We start from the raw sequence: 20,003 nt of genomic DNA, 5'->3' as shown, positions 1-20,003 counted from the left end.
GTGATTTGTTTTATTGGTAGCGTGGTTTGAGTGTGTTTTAGGATTAAAGCGATGCATGTTAATGTCTTGAATTGTAAAATGCAAAAAAAATATAAAACAGTTGATTGTATGAAGTTTGTGTTTGTGAGTTTTCTTTTAGCCCTCTGCAACAATATATTCTGCCATCAGGTTTTTGTTTTCAGATTAACTTTAACAGCTTTTTTATTTGCCGTGTATTAAAAAAAATAATAATAAAAAAAAGATTATCTCGGTTTGTTTTAAATCTAAATTTTTACATGGGGCATTTTGACATGTCATCGTCGTGACTGAAACTGGAACAAGGTGAGCAAATACAATACAACTAGTGTGTAAATAGAACATTACCGATCAAATATATGCACTTTGCTTTGAACAATATGGTGAACGCAGAGAAAAGACTTTAATGAACATTATGAGAAATAATACGAGACTTCCATGGGAAAGTTGGTGTAAATTCCGCCTGCTTCAGAAGACTTGACAAACGCCTATTAATCGATTTATGTCAATCGGTTACAGAAGCAGTTGCCGCGTATTTGTTGGAAGCGGTTAAAAGTGGGCGTTGATGGTGAGCCATGATGTTCAGATTTTTGGGGCTTGTGTTGACACGTTGACCGTCCCTTTAAAATCAAGGAATATTTTCGTTTTCCTGCGAACGACTTAAGCGACAACGTATTGAGTGAAAACATGTCGCCGCTTCGAAATAAAATAAAATGACAGGTAATGCTAATTTTAAATGCCAGTCGGAATAAAAAAATAAGCGTATACTTTCTTTTTTTGGCGCCTTGGAATAAATTGCGAGAACCGGCGTGGCTGGCTCAACTAGTGGATTCCTTCTCGCCGACGGGGCGTGAACGCAGCACTGAGCCAGGGGCGGGTAGGCGCTAACTGTGCAGTATGGCGGACGATGGAGACAGTTCGAGCGGACCAGTTGACACAAGTGGCGGCCAGGGGGCAGCGGATGAAGCGGACGGTCTCGGTGTCGGCGCGATGTTGCTCAACGTTGGCGTTTTGATCGTGGTGGCGGCCGTGTGTCTGCTGGTGTACCGGCGCTGGGGCAGGCGGCTTGTGAGTGACGCGGCCCAGGACGACGAGGCCTCGGCGCTTCCCAAGATGAGGAGACGGGACTTCACTCTGGAGCAGTTGCGGGAGTACGACGGACTCCAAAACCCCCGCATCCTGATGGCCGTCAACATGAAAGTTTTCGACGTGACCACCGGCAAAAAGTTTTACGGAAAAGGTGAGTCGGGTGGTGGGGTGATTGGGGTTGCTGGTTGGTTGAGGTGGGCGGACCGCACGCACTGACAACCGGCCGTGTTGGCTGACACGTCCACGCTTTGTGGTGAGTTGTCCCGAACAAAAATTTGGGCGCAAAGCAATACGGTTAGCCTAGCTTAGCCTAACCTAGCTCCCACTGGCTTTGTCTATGTTGTTGAATGGGACGTTAGCAGTTAGCCGTGTTAGCACGTCGCCTGCAAAGTGGCGGCTTCCGACACGTTTAGACATTGCTCGACATGCCAGGGCTTTGGTGCCCATTTAAACGTATCGCATTAAGTTTTGTGCCGGGGTTGAAGCGCCTTTTTTTGTACCTAGCCTAGCCTGCTAGCAGCGTTAGCCCGCCAGCCTGCTGCTGCTCGCAGACGGTGGTGTCTGTCTGGACGTCTGGTGCTGCGAAGCCACGGCTTGTTTACACTCAGGGCATGAGTGGGTATTGATAACTTTTCACCAATGTTTTAGACCTGCTTTAATAACAAATATTGATAATAACATACATTGATACTATAAATGAGGGGAGGGTGCTAGTTCCGTATTGTAACTGACCTAAAAATAGTGCAAAGGCAAACGCTGAAATGTGAAGTTGGCGCAGAAAACGTCTTGGTAATTTCCAATCCAACATGAATGGACACTTTGCAGTATTTCTCTGCTTGCTTGCTTCTTCTTTTTTTTTTCTTTTTTTTTGTTGCTCTCGAGCACGAACAGCTCCTCTGTTATCTAACTTGGCCCTGGCATGGCATGGCTGGCCTGTAAAACTATAATTATTCTTTGCCGGGTCCCTTAAATGTCGCTTCTGCTGTGAAGTGTAAGAGATATGGAGTACAGTTGGCTGGGCCATATCTCAATACTGCAACTGGGACAGCTGGTTGATTATTCCACAGGGTTCAGCAGTCATTAGGATTTCAGTTTAATAGAACATCCCCAAGACTTTAAAGGTGCCATGGAACTTGTCTGCTTTTCACTGATATTCTTTCTTTCTTTCTTTCTTTCTTTTTTTTTAATTTAAAAAAAACAAAAAAACCCTTCAAGGCTTTTGGTCTCTGTTGTTCAAAGCGACACTCAGCTGCTGAACATGTGCAAAAATGATAATAACATTAGAGATATTTGCCAGGTTCTCTGAAATGAGATTTGTTTGGCCAATCTGTCTCACGGGTTAATCAACTTCTTGAATTGTGTCATTTGTCCAACGTGCAGCTAAACACGAGGTTTGTCCTGTGCCTCTTTATGCAGGAAGAAAACAAACCCAGTTGATTTAAACACTCAAAACTAAAAAAAAATCCCTCGAAAAATCCAGCAGGCCAGTCGCACTGGTGGCTTGACTGTCGTTCATTCTCCCTTTTGGTACATCTGTGATCAGTTTTAGACTGGCCGGCGAGGCCGGGTTTAATAAAGTTTGAGTCGTGGCGTGCGCAAGCTGGCCGGAGGCTCCTGCAGCTGACACACTCCTGTAAGTGCAGCACTGGCTGACTGTGTGTGCTCTCTGTGGTGTAAATCGCAGTTCATTGCTTCGGGTTACTCCAAATAATAGGTGGTGAAATAAAACGATCGCTGTCAACAAGGTGGGTTTTTAACTTTGTGTCAGGTGTGAGTAAAATCCCGGCTTCCAGGCAAGTAGGTAGTTGGGTTTTCAGTGTCAACACTCGAACACGGAGGTTTTTTTTTTTTTTTTCTTTTCTTCTTCTCCTGTTGCACAAGTTGAGAGAGAGTCCTGGAGGCCTGCATCGTTCTTCACATGCTGGTCAGATGACATTTGTGACGGTGACGAAAGATTAAAACGGGTGCATAAACGTTAGGCTTGGCCCACGGTTTTGTTTATAAAATACATGACTGGAACCGATCACCACAAGTTTTTCTGAACAGAGATCCGATCACTGCGATAAGCTTTCAGGACACTTGGCGGATACTGGGAACTCTTGAGAGTTTTTTTTTTTTTACTTGAATATAGTTGCATGTCTGTCTGCACCAACGTCGCTGTTTTTAAAGTCGGTTAAGTAAATTCTCTTATTTAATGGATGTTTTTAAGAAAGTAGAAAATAATTTCTCTCTCACACACATTTAATCGCAGCAGCTCACACACACACACACACACGCGCAGTGCTGCACAAAAAAGGGGGGCCAAAGGCAGTGTGACATTAACCTGATGTGAGCCTGACAGTCTATTTGTTGCATGTGCATCAGTCTGGTCTGCTTACTTCAACCCCATGAAATGCAATGACCCGACTTGCGTATCGTGTCTGGCGGGTGGAAATGTAAGCCAATGAGTTGCCACCACATTGTTTCAAACATTCGGTCGAGAGCCCGTCGGAGATTTGCAAAGACAAAAGCACCTGTTTGCAGGTGACTCGGTCCTTCGCGTTGCGTCAACGCCAGAAGAGAATGAATTTGTTTGTCAATTTGCCGACAAACTTCTGTTGGCTTAACGTCATGAGATTTTTTTAATTTATTTTTTAAATATTGCCTCAATAAGACAAACACGCCCAGATTCTGTAATCGTGAGTCAAATCACCGGTCCCCCATTCATCTGGCACTCTGTCACACTTCCCCTGTTGCGCATTGAGCAGCAAATCTATTGAGTAAACGCTTCACGCAGGCAGTTGCGACCAGACAAGATGAGAGGGCGACGCTCGGCTTCAAAGACGCAAGCTGAGTTTCCATGATTTGTTTTTGTTTTTTTTCGCAAAATAGAAGCGCTATTTCTAAAAAAAAATATGACAAAGTACAATTGTGATTTTGCAGACGTTGCCATTGAATGGTGCAAAGCGCATGAGCCGTTTGCTTTCGTTTGTTTCGTTATTTTTCTCTTTGATTACTTGCAAAAAACAAAAAAAACATTCTGTCTCCTCCTCCGTCCAATCATAAGCGTCAAAACCTTTTAGCCGCGTTTGAGAGGTTTTTCCAAGTTCAGGCGTTTTAATTGCCAGTTTTCTATTGCGATATTTAGGTTTCGCGCCACTCTAGGTTGTCATGGAAACGCAGCCACTCATTTTGTTGTAACGCTTTTGTTCATTTTCAATTGACATTAAAGCAACACGTCTACTACATAATATCCCATGATGTAATTTTTCCTCATGAGGTGTTTCACCAAAGCACTCCATCCGTCTGCTGCTGCTCCGGCCGCCTCTGTCATATTTTAGGACCCATTATGGCCCCACCAGTCAAAAAGTTGTCCCAACACTGCCGTAGACGCGTGCTGTCAATTGTTGACTACTGTGTGTGTGTGTGTGTGTGTGTGTGTATGTGTCCAGTCATGTGGCCTCTGTGATCTCAGCCGTCTGCTGAGTGAAGGCAGCTGTGGTTCAGATAAAGCTCACACATTACCCCAAATTAAAAATGCAATGGGCAGCTAATGGTTTGCTGCGTCAGCGGCCAGCCATGGCAGAGTCGCTGTGGCTAATTGCCAGAAAATCATGTTTCACCAAGATGTCCGAGTAGACCCTGAATTTTAATCCACCGCAGTAGCGATGCATTTCGTGGTGCCACGTAGCCACGCCCCCTCGTTGGGGCCAGTTAAAAGGCTGATTGGGTTTTGCTCAAGAGTTGCTTGCCCGGGGTTGTCGTCCAGCTGGTAATTGGAGAACACGGTGCGCCGTCTCACTTCCTCACCGACGTCTCTTGTCAGTGCTGGAAACAGCGGGTTGGGTCAATCGTTGTCAGAGAGCACCAAGGCCAAAGTCCCAACATGCATTGTGCCACTTGGACAGATCGGAGGGCAAAGTGGACGCCGTTATTTAAGCAGCAGATAAAAAGTAAAAAAAAAAAAAAAATCTTAAATAACAATAACACGACTTGTTGACTAATTTATGTCCATGTAATTATGACATCACCTAATCGTTGCAGCCCTACACCTGACCCCCGTACGACGTGTAAATACGGGAGAAAAGTGTTTCCATATCCCTCTATATGGATACGTCCGAAAAAGCACCTCATGAGAGCGTCAAAACCTTTCAGCCATGTTTGAGAGGTTTTTCCAAGTTTAGCATCACCAGGTTTTTATCGCAATATTTAGATTTTTCGCAATTGTAGGGGCGATGGAAACGCAGCTACTGACTTTCTTAGTTTCCACCGTCTACAGGGGGGGGGGGAAGAGGTGCTTGTGTGGAGTTGAGCAGAGAAGTGGCTCTCTGCGCTGCATTCCTCTGCCTCACTGATTGGCTGGGGGGGGTTAATGTGAAGCAACATCATCAGTCACATGTTGCAGGTCCGACAAGTTCACAAGTTGTTTGTGGTTCCGTTTTAATGCGATCTTAATGCACTTTCAAGCGTTCTCACTCGCCCTCTGTGTGTGTCTGTGTGTGTGTGTTCCTACGCCGCCCTCAGACGGTCCTTACGGCATTTTCGCGGGTCGGGATGCTTCGAGAGGCCTGGCCACCTTCTGCCTGGAGAAAGACGCCCTGCGGGACGAGTACGACGACCTGTCGGACCTCAACGCCGTGCAGATGGAGAGCGTGCGGGAGTGGGAGATGCAGTTTCTGGGTAAGAGCCGACTCCTTTGGATTGTCGCGCCAACATGGAAGCGGGGAGCGAGCGGCAAGAAAAAAGGCCCTTTGAACGCGACCTCCACCCACTCGCACAGTGGCAATCACATCCAAGCATGCTGTCGGTTTGATCACATGGTGTGTGTGTGTGTGTGTGTGTGTGTGTGTGTGTGTGTGTGTGTGTTCAAATCAAACACACACTGGGGCCAAAATTTAAAGCTTGGACAAAGTCGCATGTCAACATTGATATTTATTGAACAACATCTTGCTCCAGATATGACGGTGAACCTTTATATATGGACCCAAACAGGTTTTGGTTCAACACTGAATATGGAACGAGCAAAGCTTGATACTATACAGTAAATGACTTTATGCAAAATCGAATTTTAAATAAATAAATAAATAAAAAAAACTCCTCAAAATAAATAAAATGTAAATATGAATCGTATGGTTCGTATGGCAGCCTTCAGATTTAAATTTCAACAGTGACCTTTTTCCACAGGCTAATAAGACATTTACAAAAAAAAAAAACAATAAATCAATTAAGTAATAATAATGATAATGTCCTTCAATTAACGTCCTTTCCAAAGTGGCGAGCCAAAATGCCAGCAGAGCATTCTGGGATTTGTAGTATTAGCGCTACATGAGCTGTGTAATAGCGGCCGGCCAGCAGCTCTAGCAGTGATTGTGTCCTGGCCCGGCGGGCCAAACCTCACCAAAGCCAGAGTGATGAGCGCAGCGAGAGAGAAACGACACATTTGCTTCTCGTAATGTTAAAAAAACAAACAAAAAAACCCAACAACTTCTGGCTGTGATGGAAAAGTGCTGATGTTGCAGCATTCGCACTAATCTTTGTCACAGTGACTTCCTGAGGGCTTTCCGATTGGTTGGAACTCAAAGCGAGCTTGAGCAACCGAGATGGCCGACGGGATTAGAGAGGGCCATGCGAGGCTGCGTTTGTGTTGAGTTACGCGGCCGTGGTCGTTGTTGTTGTTGCGTTAAGGCTCCGTCGCCATCAGACGGCTGTCTTTCTGAAGTTATCTCGGTTTGACGGCGAGCGACGGTATCTCATTCCAAGCGTGAGCCGCTCGTTCACCACATTTCCTGATGACTCAGAGAGGAAGCACAGCGGTGAGAAGTGAATCTTCTAGAAAAATGGACTGATGCAGCCTTAAGAGCAGTGCTGTCCCCTCCATGTGTCCAGTTGGTGAATAACACAAACTGTCCTCCTTCTTCTCCTCCTTCTTCTTCTCCTCCTTCTTCTTCTCCTGCTTCTCCTTCTCCTCCTTCTTCTTGTCCTCCTTCTCCTCCTTCTTCTTGTCCTCCTTCTCCTCCTTCTTCTTCTCCTTCTTCTTGTCCTCCTCCTCCTCCTTCTTCTTCTCCTCCGCCTTCTTCTCCTCCTCCTTCTTCTCCTCCTCCTCCTTCTTCTTCTCCTTCTCCTCGTCCTCCTCCTCCTCCACCTCCTCAAGCCAAACTTGCTCAGAATGTGATCACAGTCACTGGGTTGCCGTCATGCAGGCCGCATTCGAGCCTTTTAAAAACGGAGCCCTTGTGTAATACAATCCCCTTGTTATAAGGTTGTCGTAGTTGTAGTTGTAACACCTCATTCCTTTCTCCCCTTCAGAAAAGTACGACTACGTGGGCAGGTTGCTGAAGCCCGGCGACGAGCCGTCCGAGTACACGGACGAGGAGGACATCAAAGACCACCTGAAGCACGAGTGAAGCGGCCCACCAAAGCCTGGAGCCCCCCCGTCCCCCGTCCCCCGTCCCCAATAGAAAAACAGCTGCGACAGAACCCCCCCCCCCCCCTTCCACTGCTGGATCTCCTCTTCCTCCCTCAACACCGCCCCCCCCTCCTCCTCCTCCCCCCAATCCGTCTGCTGACCCCCTCCTCCTCCTCGACCCCCAGTGGCTGTCCTGGATAAAGGGTGCAGGACTTGATGTCTCCGCCCCCCCCACCCCCACCATCCTGCGACGACGGAAAGCGAGAGTAAACTTTGGGAAGGACTGGCGGGGCTTTTTAAACAGGACAGGAAAGGAAAATGAAAATGCTGCCATCCGGTGTATTTCAAACAAAAAAAAAAAAAAACTAGAAAATGTGATAAAAAAAATGCAAAAAAAATAATTCCCCCCCTAACGTGGGGTGGGGGGGGGTGTACACGGCCACTGCGGTTGTGGTGCAGCAGCAGCAGCAGGCTGTCGAAGGTGGAAGTTGGAGAAACACAACCACGAAGGAGGAGCGGATCAGGACGTCAAAGCAGATTTCAACTTTTCTTTTTCTTTTTCTTTTTCTTTTTCTTTTTCTTTTTCTTTTTCTTTTTCTTTTTTTTTTTGTCCCACCCCCCCCAGCCCTCCCTCTCCTGGTCGTCTCTTTGGTTCCGTTACGTCTCAGAAACAGTTTCAGCAGCTTCAGACAGCAGCTCGCACTCCTGCAGTCAGTCAGTCCGTTAATCGCATCTTATCATTTCAATTGCGCCCCCTACACACACACACACACACACACACGCTACCCTGACCCCCCGCCCCCTCCTCCCCTCACCTCGCCATGGGAAAGCAGGCGGAGCCGTTGCGTTGCGTTGCGTTCTTCCCGTCTTTTGTGTTTTTTGTAGTGTTTGCACTACTAGTTCTCTTGGTTTTTGTCACCATGTGATTGTACTTGTCGGGAGGGGAGGGGTTAGCATAGGGGGGGGGGGGGGGTCGTGTTTGCTTCATTTCATTTCTTTCAAACGGGTTTCCGGTGGTGGTGGGGGGGGGGTTAGCGGCCCTGCCACGCCATCCTTGTCCTGAAGGGGGAGTAACATCAGCGGTGGAGGGGAGGGGAGGAGGGAGGCGGGTGGGCGGGGGGGGAGTACAAAGGGAATGTGGATGAAGGCAGCCCCCCCCTCCCCCCCATCGATTGATAGACCTCAACTGTTGTTTACATGCCTCACAAGCCAGCTGCAAAGTCTGTAGATCTCCCCCCCTCCCCCATAGTCCTCTTCACTCCCACCCCCCATCCCTCCTTTAAAAAAAAAAAAAAAAAAATTAAAAATGGTCCAAGTATTAATCGTGCCTTATTTAAGTTTTGGCGCCGTCGTCGGTCCCGGGCCGCTCGTTCGCTCGCTTGGTCCCCCCCCCCCCCTCCTCTAACACCCCAGAGCCCCCACCCCCAGACTTCCAAGAAGGCATCCGTTCCATCAGTCGTCCACCCACAGACTGTAGGACACCCCCCCCGCCCCCCTCCGCACTCTGACTACACAAAGCTTTGTAAATAGACCCGACGAATACTCAGTGTTACTGCCATATTTATGTAGTTTATGAACTCCATATACGTATAATGCTATTGTCGTATCGGCCAATGCCCCCCCACCCCCCACCACCACCACTCCCACCATGGTTTGTTTTTGTTTTGTCCCCCCCCCCTCCCCTCCTTCATTTTTGTTCTTAAACTTCTTTTAAAAACAGTGGGTGAATTTCAACAATAAAATAAAGTCAAATATGAGAGTTTGCATAGTGCTGCAGGGCGGGACCGGGAGCGGATCATTTTTTTCCAAGACGTTGCTTTATCCTGTAAATATAATCTATCATTTTCTGGAAAGAGGAAAAAAAAAAAAAAGAAGCATGTGCAACGACAAAAAAAACAAACCGTGAGCTATGCCGAACTCCCACAACTTCATGTATTTAAATGTTGGGTGTGTGCGTGTGCGTGTCTGTGTGACAGAGGCAGGAAGGGATTTGTTCATGCATAATAAATCGATTTGGTTAATAATTAAAGGTGTCGGGGATTTATTTCCTCTTTTTTTTTTTAACAAAAATATGCTGGGTGGGTGAATGATGTTGTCTGTAGAGAATGAACGCACCAGAGAAGAACGCAGGCCGCGGGAACTCATTAAACATGAGGCCTGTTAGTGATTGTGAGGCAGCAGGACTTTATTTAACAGGACATTAAATAAAGTTACTCAACAGCCTCTTATTGAATTCACTCTAGTCTGCATCACAATTACTTTTTACAATACGCTTTTGTACGATTCTTCACTTGGCAGAGTTGTGTTTCCCCGGCAGCGCATTGCTGCCACGCTAGGGGAAAAAAACGGGGCTCAGTATCACATTTTTACGTGATAATTTTCACGTTATAATATGAAACTATTGTGATATTTCGTGATAGTGTCACGTTTCTACGAGATAATTTTCTACGTTATATCGTGAAACTATTGCATTTTTTCGTGATAATCTCCACGTTATAACGCAATGCGATTCCGTAGCGTTGAGCGTCGCCATTTTGGCGACTCAAGAGCCAACAGATCTCGACGGCTGCGAACTTTCCCCCTTTTCTTTCTGTTCAGTCGACGTTTTAAAACTTGACGAGGAAACACTAAAAGAAGAAAAAAAAAAAGAATCAATCAATTTAACGCTAAATCACAACTAGAGGCGTCTCAAAGCGTTTTCTACAATCAGAGATAAACCAACTGGGACGCGACAGTGACCAGGAAAAACTCCACCTGTGGTGGGAAGAAGAAACCTGGAGCAGATCCGGACACCAGAGGGCGCTCATCTGCTTTGACCAGTTGGGTGAAAACGAAGGAGAGAGAGAAATAGAAGTAGCCAGAGTGAGTTGCAGGGTGAACAACAAAGCTCTCGTACTACACAGATAAATAATTCAAATATAGAAATACAAAAGGACATGCATGATTGTATGACATAGTGCTTATATATAAACACACAGATGTACTATCGATCAATTAAACAATAAAACCAGTGGGTTTTACTTGTGAGCTGAACCCAGCACATGGTGGCAGTTTTCTGATGGCACCAGTACAGCCAGCAGCGCTGTTACGCATCAGGTGTTGGCCAATCACAGAAGAGGACGGCTGGAGATAGAAGAGGGCAAACAAGAAAATCGGCCACGGTATGAGTTCACCGGCAGGAACAAATATATCTGCCTTTAGTTTAATCACGCCAGCAGTACAGTAGGTGAAGACCATGTCAAGAGTCCTTTTGAGGATGGAAAAAATGTAGAGAAATGTTTTTACTGAGGAGTGGTGCCAGGTGCAAGAGCCACATATGTGTCACACACTGGCCATGTATTACATAATATTATCATATCCATCCATCTGCTGCTGTGACTGTTTTTCCTGCACTCAGAGTAGTGAGGCTGCTGGAGCCTCCAGTGGCAGCAGTGTGTGTTTGGGTGAAGGTCGAGGTCACATCCTGGACGAGTCGCCCGTTCATCGCTTGACCTCGAGGAAAGATTGAAAAAAAATATGTGGTATTAAATAATTAAGGATTTTTTTTTTTAATTTTTTGGTGAGTAAGAATATTTTGGGAATATTGTACCCACGTGATCTACATCACTTTTTTTTTTAATTTTGTAAACTTATGCATTTCAATGTATACATGTCAAGCATGTGCAGTAGAAGCGAAAGTACATTACGACGACAAGACGACAACTGAGGATTAAAGTTAGTATTTGAATAAAACCGATATGGTTGACTGACTGTCCCAGCACAGCGTCTCATTCTTCCTCTGGGAAGTGTAGAGTGAAAACCCCAAACACATCAACCGTCCTGCGTTCAGCTGCAGCCCGACAGCGCCCCCACTTGATGCTCTGGATGATCTCGGTACTGCATCAGCGTGCCTGATCCGACCGGTCAGTCTGGGTTGGCGCTCACTCCATCGCAGCTGCGCAGACCCCCATCATCATCATCATCATCATCATGATCGCGGAGGATGTGGGGGGATGGGGCGGGCAGGGGTGTGTTTAATCCGCCGGTGATCCGTCCATCGAGATCAGCTCAGTCAGCGCACCCGGGACTGACTTCCAGCCTGTCTCGACGTCAAGTGAAGAACCTCCCGGAATATCACGCACCGAGGATCTGATCATCGTCAGGCGTTTTGCAGTCGATCATTTCGGGTGAGTGTAAAAACAAATGTATTTGCATTTGTTTGATTTTTTTTATTTATTTTTTATTAATTGTTTGTTAAAGTGCGATGATTTGATGGGCTCTAGCTCGGTTCGTGTCTCCATCAGCAGCAGCCGCAGCCGCAGCGGCAACGGCATCATCACCATCACCAGCATCATCATCATCATCATCATCATCATCATCATCACCAGCATCATCACCATCACCATCACCAGCATCATCATCATCATCATCATCATCATCAGCAGCAGCAGCAGCAGCAGCAAGGCGGTCATGGCAGAGCAGCTGTCCCAGAGCGAGCTCGACTACCCCTTCAAACTTCTGGAGTATTTCAACGGCTTCAGGGTGTCCAAGGTAACATCCACAAACATCCAAACAGCGCCTCAGGCACACCAACAATCCTGCACTCGCCGCTCGCTGTGGAAACTGTTGAATGAATTGAATTGAATTGAAATGACACCATTTAAACACGAGTGTGCCATGAAAAACGATCCCATTTCACTCTATTGGTCTAAAAAAAAAAAAAGAAAAAAAAATGAAGCATTCCATTGTTGAGTGACTTTAAATGGCATGTAAGCCTCTTTTCCTCCTTCAGTTCCTCCCAGGAAAATAGCTTTGTCTCCACTGACTGGTGGGCCACAATGGATTGTAAAATTTAACAGAGGGGCCGGAGCAGCAGCAGATGGATGGGGTGTTTTAGTGAACCAACCCTAAGGAGGGAAAAATACAGTATACAGTAATATAAAATTATATTTTTCATATAATTACTAATGTAAAGTTGTCCCACTTGAAGTGAACATTTAAAAAGATGGGAGCACATCCACTCGACTTCTTTGCTTTGCTTTTGACTCGACCACATTTCACATCCTTGCCTCCTCCTTCAGGTGATATTTTCAGCCTGCGAGCTGGGAGTGTTTGACCTGCTGCTGAAGTCCCAGGAGTCGCTCAGCGCCGGCCAGGTGGCCCAGGAGCTGAGCACCAGCGTGGACGGCATGGAGAGGCTTCTGGACGCTCTGGTGGGCTTCGAGATCCTGGAGGTGGAGACGGCCGATGGGACAGGTCTGTCCGTCTGTCTGTCTGTCTGTCCTTCTATCTATCTGCAGCAGCAGCAGCAGCAGTAGTTGTAGTATTTAAGTATAACGCACAGCAGCCAGATCAGGCGTCAGCTGGAGTTTTCTCTGCTTGACCACCTGGTGCGTTTGTTCACAGCAGCTTTGTACAGCAGCACTGACGTGGCCAATCTGTACCTGGCCAAAGAAAGCCCCAAGTCTCTTCACGACATGATCATCTACCATTCCCAGACCATCTACCCTCTGTGGAACAACATGGTGGATGCCGTCAGGTCAGTGGTCCAAGTTCCATTTGGAATATGCTGGGTGTTTTTGCATTAGGAAGATGGGGATGAGGGTTTTGCTTGGCAATGTATACAGATGCTCTTCCCTTTCCACTCTACTCTGCTGTCTGTCTGTCTCTCTATCTGTTAGATAAGTGAAGGGTTGAATCAAGTGCATATGTAACACTGCCCCAAAAGCATCTCTGTATAATTATCACTCACTATTGTCACATTCGTTTATACTTAAAATATCTAAATGGCTTAGAAACTAAAAAAAATACCGACTAACCATGATGACCTCAATGGGTTGAGGTCAGAGAAAACATTTTCATTTGTAAAATCTTTCCTTTTTTTTTTAAAGTCAAGAACTGCAAATTGCTCAGTGTGAAAATCACAACAGACTCACAGCCGAAACAAAAATCCCTGGATTCTCTTCATAAATAATCAAAAAAAATAACCAAGAAGAAGTGAGAACCGATTCACCTAAAAACTAGAAAAGCTTTGATTTTGATGTCAGATTGCAGCTGAACAACCACCAGATAATCATTTGGGCATTAAAATGCACCGTCGGACCAAAAGGAAACCACCACTGATCTCGCAATCCACAAGAAATCCAGTGACACACATTGGCATTGTCAATATTCCCAGAAGCATTTCAATGACCACGGTGTTCACTCTGTTGCTGCACCGCTCAGGGAGGGGAAGAACCAGAATGAAAAGACCTTTGGCATCCCGGCGGAGGAGATCTTCCAGGCCATCTACAGGTCGCCTTTCACTCTGCTGTTGCCTGTGCATTTACACTGCAGAAACTGTCTCCTCCTGCTAAAACCTTCCCTTCCACTGCGGTGCTGCAGGTCCGAGGAGGAGATGCTGAAGTTCATGGGTCTGATGAACTCCTCGTGGGTTCTCGACGGCCACGACATCGCCACGGCGTTCAACCTCTCCAGCTTTCACAGCGTTGTCGATCTCGGAGGTCGGAGGTCAAACTTCATTATTTTTCTTTAATTGATTATAGTCTTTGGCAAATAGAATAGAATAGAATAGAATAGAATAGAATAGGGGGGAAATTCATGTTGCTACAGCAGCAGTAGAGCAGACAGAAACGTATCGCTGCTCATGTTGCTTGATTTACAACGTCTGACACAAAGAAAAAGTCATTATATTTTTTCTGTTTGACATAATATGGGGAAGATTGCCGCTGATAATTGTGTCCATGTGTGCACTGACTAACTCCCAGGATGCACCGGTGCTCTGGGCCGGGAGGTGGCCAGGGCTTACCCGTCGGCCTCCGTCACCGTCTTCGACCTGCCCCAGGTTGTCCAGACGGCTCAGAAGCATTTTGCTCAGGACGACGACACCGTTGTGTTCCAAGCTGGTGAGCCTTGCAGTCATTCCATACCAGCGTTTCTCAACTGGTGGGTCGCAACCCAAAAGTGGTTTTGATCAGGTCGCAGCTTCTATGGCAGTTTCCCCTTCTTTTTTTTTCTATGGATTTTGATATATATATATATATATATATATATATATATATATATATATATATATATATATATATATATATATATATATATATATGTATGTACATACATATTTATAGAGAAAATTGCTGGGCGTTTATTTTGCAGGACACACAATTCAATTCAACAATTTCAATATTTTATTTACTAGACATGATAAAAAGTGAGCAAGAGTCTAGCCTTTTTATTTGTGTGGAAAAGATTTGAGTCCCCACTTCATTATCAGGAACAGAATGTGGGTCCCGAGACCCCAGCAGTTGCAGAAGCACCGCTCTACCATATAAACCAGCCCTGGTGTTACGCTGCACCCTGCAGGTGATTTCTTCACGGAGGAGGTTCCTCCTGCCGACCTGTACATCCTGGCCAGAGTCATCCACGACTGGCCAGAGGAGAAGTGCCTGACGCTGCTGAACAAGCTGTGCCGCACCTGCAGCCCAGGTCAGTGTGCAGCAGCCCGTCTATGACGCCTGTCAAAACACAGCGTTTCAGTGTTTCCACCGTGCAAATGTTCTTTCATCCATCAAATATGGCATCTGTTCACGTTCCTGTTACGTCATTTGCTGTCAGACTCTCATTTTAGCCGAATGTCATTGCACTCAAGCCTCGAAGTCTCCTCTGACAGACTCTTTTTGGTTCACATGCTTCACCCCTTAGCGGTAAAAAAAAAAAAAAAAAAAAATCATGTGTTGTCACAGAGATTTCAAGGCTGATCTCCCGCCTATGATCTGAAGCAATTCCAGTGGTTTCATAGTTGCATGCAACCTGCAATCAGTGCTCTTCTCACTGTGATGAGAAGCGGGAGAGCTCCTTCTGCAGGGTGCTGACGTGCTGAAGAGATTTGTGTGGATGCTGCGTTTGCAGTACTTTAGTCAGAAGCCGGGCAAACGCACCCCCTTGTTTTCGCTTTGCTTCCGACAGCCTTTGACAAAGGACTGTTAAAACTCTGTGAAGCACCGCAGGCAGTGACCTTTACGGCTACTGAAGCCCATTGCGCCATTAAGAAACCTCCAGCTGTTGCTACCTGGCTGTCTACCAGATAGATAAGCAAAACAAATTTGAGAGTTTGAGGAAGCCACGTGGTCCGTGACACCATTTCCCATTATTTAACATTTTTACTCATCAAGTCCCACTGTCGTGTAATTAATCCATCTCAGAACCCACGTCTTTCTCAGAATTACACTGGCCGACGCTCAAACGCTCTGTGACGCGTCACTTTGGCAGGTGGCGGTGTTTTGCTGGTGGAAGCCGTGCTGTTTGAGAACAGGAAGGGGCCCGTCATGGGTCAGCTCTTCTCCCTCAACATGCTGGTGCAGGCGGTGGGCCGCGAGCGCCGGCTGTCCCAGTACACCCTGATGCTCAACAAGGCCGGCTTCAACAACGTTCAGTTGTGCCGGACCGGGAAGCCCTACGACGCCATCCTGGCCCTCAGATGAGCTCGGGACAGCGGCGCCGCAACAGGAACGGGATCTGTTCGAGGCCTTGGAGAAGGTCTGACGACGGAGACACAAACCCTAACCCTTACATTTGGATTGAATCAGATTATATATATATACATATATAGACATTAAAAGGTGAATCATACAGAATCTGACCTAATTTAGGACAGTGCAGACATGCATGAACAACACTTGAATCAAATCCAATCAAATTGAATTTTATTTGTGTTGCCAAATTTATAAAAGCTATTACCCTTCGAGGGCTTTACATCCTCGATTCTTAGAGCATTGAACCAGATGAGGACAAATCTCATGTCTAGTTAGATTAGCTAAATTTAAGGGGGAAAAAAAACAGGAAACAAAGGGAAACAGGTCGCCAAAGATGGAAGATGGTGGAGAATGCCATACGTGCTAATTAGCCGCTGATACTACTCGTCTCCTATAGACAAAAGCCAGTATTTCTTTAGATGATTTTTAAAAAACAAAACAAAAACAATTTTTAAGAACAAATGTTTTTGTATTTGCTTTTTTTTTTTAACTTGTGCATTTCTATCTTTATACTGTATAATTATAATCAGTATATATCACTAGTTATGTCAACAACCACAATAATGATACTAATCTTAGGAAAATAATTAGTCAAACTGTCAACGCATTAATTGTCTTTTACTTTTATTTATTGTTATTTTTGGTTCTAACACACCAAATGACGTTGCTGCCGACAAAATCTAGAACACTGAAGTTTAAGCACAACTTGATCACAAAAGGCTACTCACGGTTTGTACACAGTTCAAGTGGGGAGAGGGGGAGATAGCAGGTAGGAAAAAAACATGAACACATGAAACACGAAACTTGCATTATTAATTTTGTGCAGCATGTAAACGTGAATCAGTTTATTGATTTGTATTGTCCAGACTTACTCATTTTTCAGTGAACAAAAGTGGGCTTTCAAAACAAAATAAGTGCGTATGTGTGTGGTGTGTGACGTGATGACTGTGTTCCCAGCTCTCTTGACTACGGGCTCCTCTCAAACTGCATGCACATCAGCTGCTTTACTACATCTCACCATCACTCATCACTTCTGTTCTTCTAACTTCATGTTTTGCTCATTCAAAGACCTTTTCACATGAAAGACATTAATTCTGTGTTGTCTCTTTTTTTGTCCTTAATGTTGTTTCACGATCTTTTCCTGCCTGATACATTAGACGAGTGTCGAGACATGGTGTGTGGTGCTTAAAAGAATCTCACAAACTCAAAATTTTCTCCCTCTCTCTCTTTCTAATGGTTTTTGCAATTTTTTTGTATTGTATTGATTGATTTTGTTTCTGCTCGTGGGTCAATAAAGTTTTTAGTTACATGTGAGACACGCCAGGTTTATTTTTTTTTTTCGCACCAAGTGAACACAAGTGAAGTAAACAAAAATGGTCTTTCTCTCTATCGAGTTGATTTACGTGCTATGTACTGCCCCCTAGTGGCCAAAGTGAGGAACTGTAACTCCATGTTACAGTTCCCCAATCCCCACCAGCTATTTTTGCGTGCTGTTTTACATTTTCTGCCTTTTTTGTGTAATGTTGGTGTGAGTCCCGATCAGTGCTTACTTTTTATTACAGAATTCAAAATGTTTCGTGACTTTTTTTTTTAGTTTATCGGTTGATTTAATTGTTCTGCTTTTGCCCCGTGCCGACTGTGCAGGAGTTTGTCCAAAGGTGAGACGAAGGGAAAAATAATGTAATGGTTTAAACTTTAAAGAGACACTGGGGAGAGGTCCCGACCAAAAAGCACTCGAAACAAGAGAAGCTATCAACTTCCCCCGTAACAATCCGTCCATGTTGCCACGCTGCCGCTGCCTGGGGAAAAAATACATAATTTCACCGCAAGATGTCGTCGTTTCTCTACGTGTGCACGACAACAGTTGGCTTCTCTGCGCGTCCTCAACACCTTCCGTGCATATGAATGCACTCGGCACATTCTGTAACCGAAAAAAGTTTGCAATTCCAAGATAACTCGGATTTCCGACGGTCCGTGATGCATTTGAATGTGTTACAACAGTAGGGGGCGGGACCAGTGTTGATGTGACGTTAGGTGGAGAGGCACTTGTTTGTTGACTGTAGCGGCATTAAATCATTCATTTCTCACAATAGCGTCCGTCAAGCTTGGGATGACAATTTACGCCTAAACTTTTAGCGATGTCACTCGACCCTTTTCGGCAAAAATAACTAGATTTATTTATTTATTTTTATATGTAATTAGTCATTACTATTAATTGTTTATCGTTGAAAAAATAAAATATTATGCAGCATCATATTTTTTTTTTCTAAAACCTAAATATCGGAGTAAAGTATTTATCCATAAATGGGAAAAACAACCTCGGTGTGATGAATCTTTAACATTCCAAATGACAAACTTACATAAAAATATTTTCATATTATTAACAATTCATATTATTATATACTTTTCAAATATTTCAAATATTTTATTTTCATACAACTTGATCATAGGTCAGAATCGCACCAATCAGGTTTCCCTCTTGTGCATGACGCCGACCGCAGGTGATGTTAATCTTGGATGACGTCAGCAGGGGCGTGGGGGTATAAAGCGCCTTGGTTTCGGGGCAGAGTCGTCGTGCATCTGATTTGCCATCCTGCGGAGGAACTTTTAGCAGAGCATCGAGTCCTGGAGCTGCAACACCGTCCAAAGCCGACATGAAGCTTGTGTTCGTCGCCCTGCTGCTGGTCTTTCATCTGCTCGCATCACAGGTCAGATCTGCCTCCACCTTCCTCTCCAGCTGGATTGTATTCACTTTATTATATATATACTACTACAAGTCACTTCGCTTTCAAGACTAATTTCGAGAGTAGCAAGAAAACTTCTTTTGAAAATTCAAACAGGCGCCACTCTCACAGGTGGGTCTAATTAGGAATCAAGTCTCAGCTGCTGTTCTTAAAGGAAAACGTACATTTTGTGTCATCAAAGTCAGAGGGTATGTGTAGTGTATTAAAACTGAAACGTGTTGAAGGGGTTCGGATGTAACTTTAAAAGTTAAAGTTAGTTTCTGCCTCAAAATGTCTACACCGCATTTTAATTTAATTTAAAAACGTATTTGGGCTCAATCGTCAAGTCACATTTACTCGAATATGTGAAATTTCTCGTTGATTAAATCGACTCGGAAATCAATCGACGGAAAATTATGTCCGAATTTCGACACTTCTCGAACTTGGACAAACTAGCAGGTGAGTGCATTTGGATTTTCACGGCGGGTCGTAAAGAGTTTCGCATTTCTTCTCCGCGGAGCATCCCTTCTCGTCAATGCGCAACTCCTGTTGCAGAACGAGCCCTGACGACATTATTATTTTTGTGCGTCTCTTCCAGGTGGTCGATGCTGAGAATGTCACGGTTGCAGCGCCGGCAACCGGATCGACCGTGACGGGCAAGAACGGCTGCGGCAGGATGGACTCCTTCTCGCCGCCGCTGCTGCTGCTGCCGCTGCTGCTGGCCGCCCCGATCATCCACGGCTGGCTCGACTGACGGGACTGAAAGGCTCATTGCGCTGGAAAGGGGGAAAATTGAGTACCTGACAATCCCCCTCCAGCAATCATCCACCTTGCGATCCATCATTTCCTTCTCAGCCTGCACTGGCGGGCAGGTCGTGGCCTACAACTACTGTCCCTGGCAAGCAAAGGACAGTTGTAGGCTGTGAAATGTTACCCGTTCATCTTATGAATGAGGTTTCGTGGTCTTTCTGTTTTTTGGTGACTGTATACAGTCACCAAGGCTGCGTCTAAGAATATCTATATATTAAAAAAAAAAAGAAATCATGTCTTGGCTACTTGACTCCAGGCTGCTTGGACCTAAGATTGATTGTAAAAAAAAAATTGTATAATGGCAGTTTTGTATGACACATTCTGAAATGGTTGGAACATTTGTAGTTTTTTGTTGTTTTTTTTGTTTTAAGTAAACATTTTGTAATTCCAATAAAGTTAAATTAAATCGACTTGACCTTTTTTCTTTGTCTAAAGTGGGGGAGATGGAGGGACAGGTGACGCCATGTAGTG

At 45.1% G+C, this 20,003-nt stretch overlaps 2 protein-coding genes and 1 long non-coding RNA gene across 3 annotated transcripts; all 3 read left to right on the top strand.

Moving 5' to 3' along the window:
• Window positions 1-696: 696 nt before the first annotated feature.
• Window positions 697-9,518, top strand: pgrmc2 (progesterone receptor membrane component 2). The gene is made up of 3 exons (XM_076027589.1): window positions 697-1,255; window positions 5,608-5,763; window positions 7,390-9,518. Exons 1-3 carry the CDS (start codon window positions 913-915, stop codon window positions 7,485-7,487), a joined length of 597 nt encoding a protein of 198 aa, XP_075883704.1. The 5' UTR covers window positions 697-912; the 3' UTR covers window positions 7,488-9,518.
• A 2,287-nt stretch (window positions 9,519-11,805) lies between these two features.
• Window positions 11,806-16,291, top strand: asmt2 (acetylserotonin O-methyltransferase 2). Its single transcript, XM_076027588.1, has 8 exons — window positions 11,806-12,019; window positions 12,550-12,724; window positions 12,878-13,007; window positions 13,694-13,762; window positions 13,853-13,971; window positions 14,236-14,373; window positions 14,831-14,953; window positions 15,737-16,291. Exons 1-8 carry the CDS (start codon window positions 11,939-11,941, stop codon window positions 15,946-15,948), a joined length of 1,047 nt encoding a protein of 348 aa, XP_075883703.1. The 5' UTR covers window positions 11,806-11,938; the 3' UTR covers window positions 15,949-16,291.
• Window positions 16,292-18,419: 2,128 nt separating this feature from the next.
• LOC142889041 (uncharacterized) lies at window positions 18,420-19,942 on the top strand. The gene is made up of 2 exons (XR_012926788.1): window positions 18,420-18,707; window positions 19,321-19,942. It is a non-coding gene; the product is annotated as an uncharacterized LOC142889041 (long non-coding RNA).
• Window positions 19,943-20,003: the final 61 nt, after the last annotated feature.

The sequence above is a fragment of the Nelusetta ayraudi genome, unplaced genomic scaffold, assembly GCF_046127955.1.
Source record: "Nelusetta ayraudi isolate G7.1 ecotype Tasmania unplaced genomic scaffold, CSIRO-AGI_Nayr_v1 ptg000021l, whole genome shotgun sequence".
In the NCBI taxonomy this organism is placed as follows: Eukaryota; Metazoa; Chordata; class Actinopteri; order Tetraodontiformes; family Monacanthidae; genus Nelusetta; species Nelusetta ayraudi.
The sequence above is the reverse complement of the archived record's forward strand: the minus strand, read 5'-3'. Positions and strand labels throughout refer to the sequence as shown.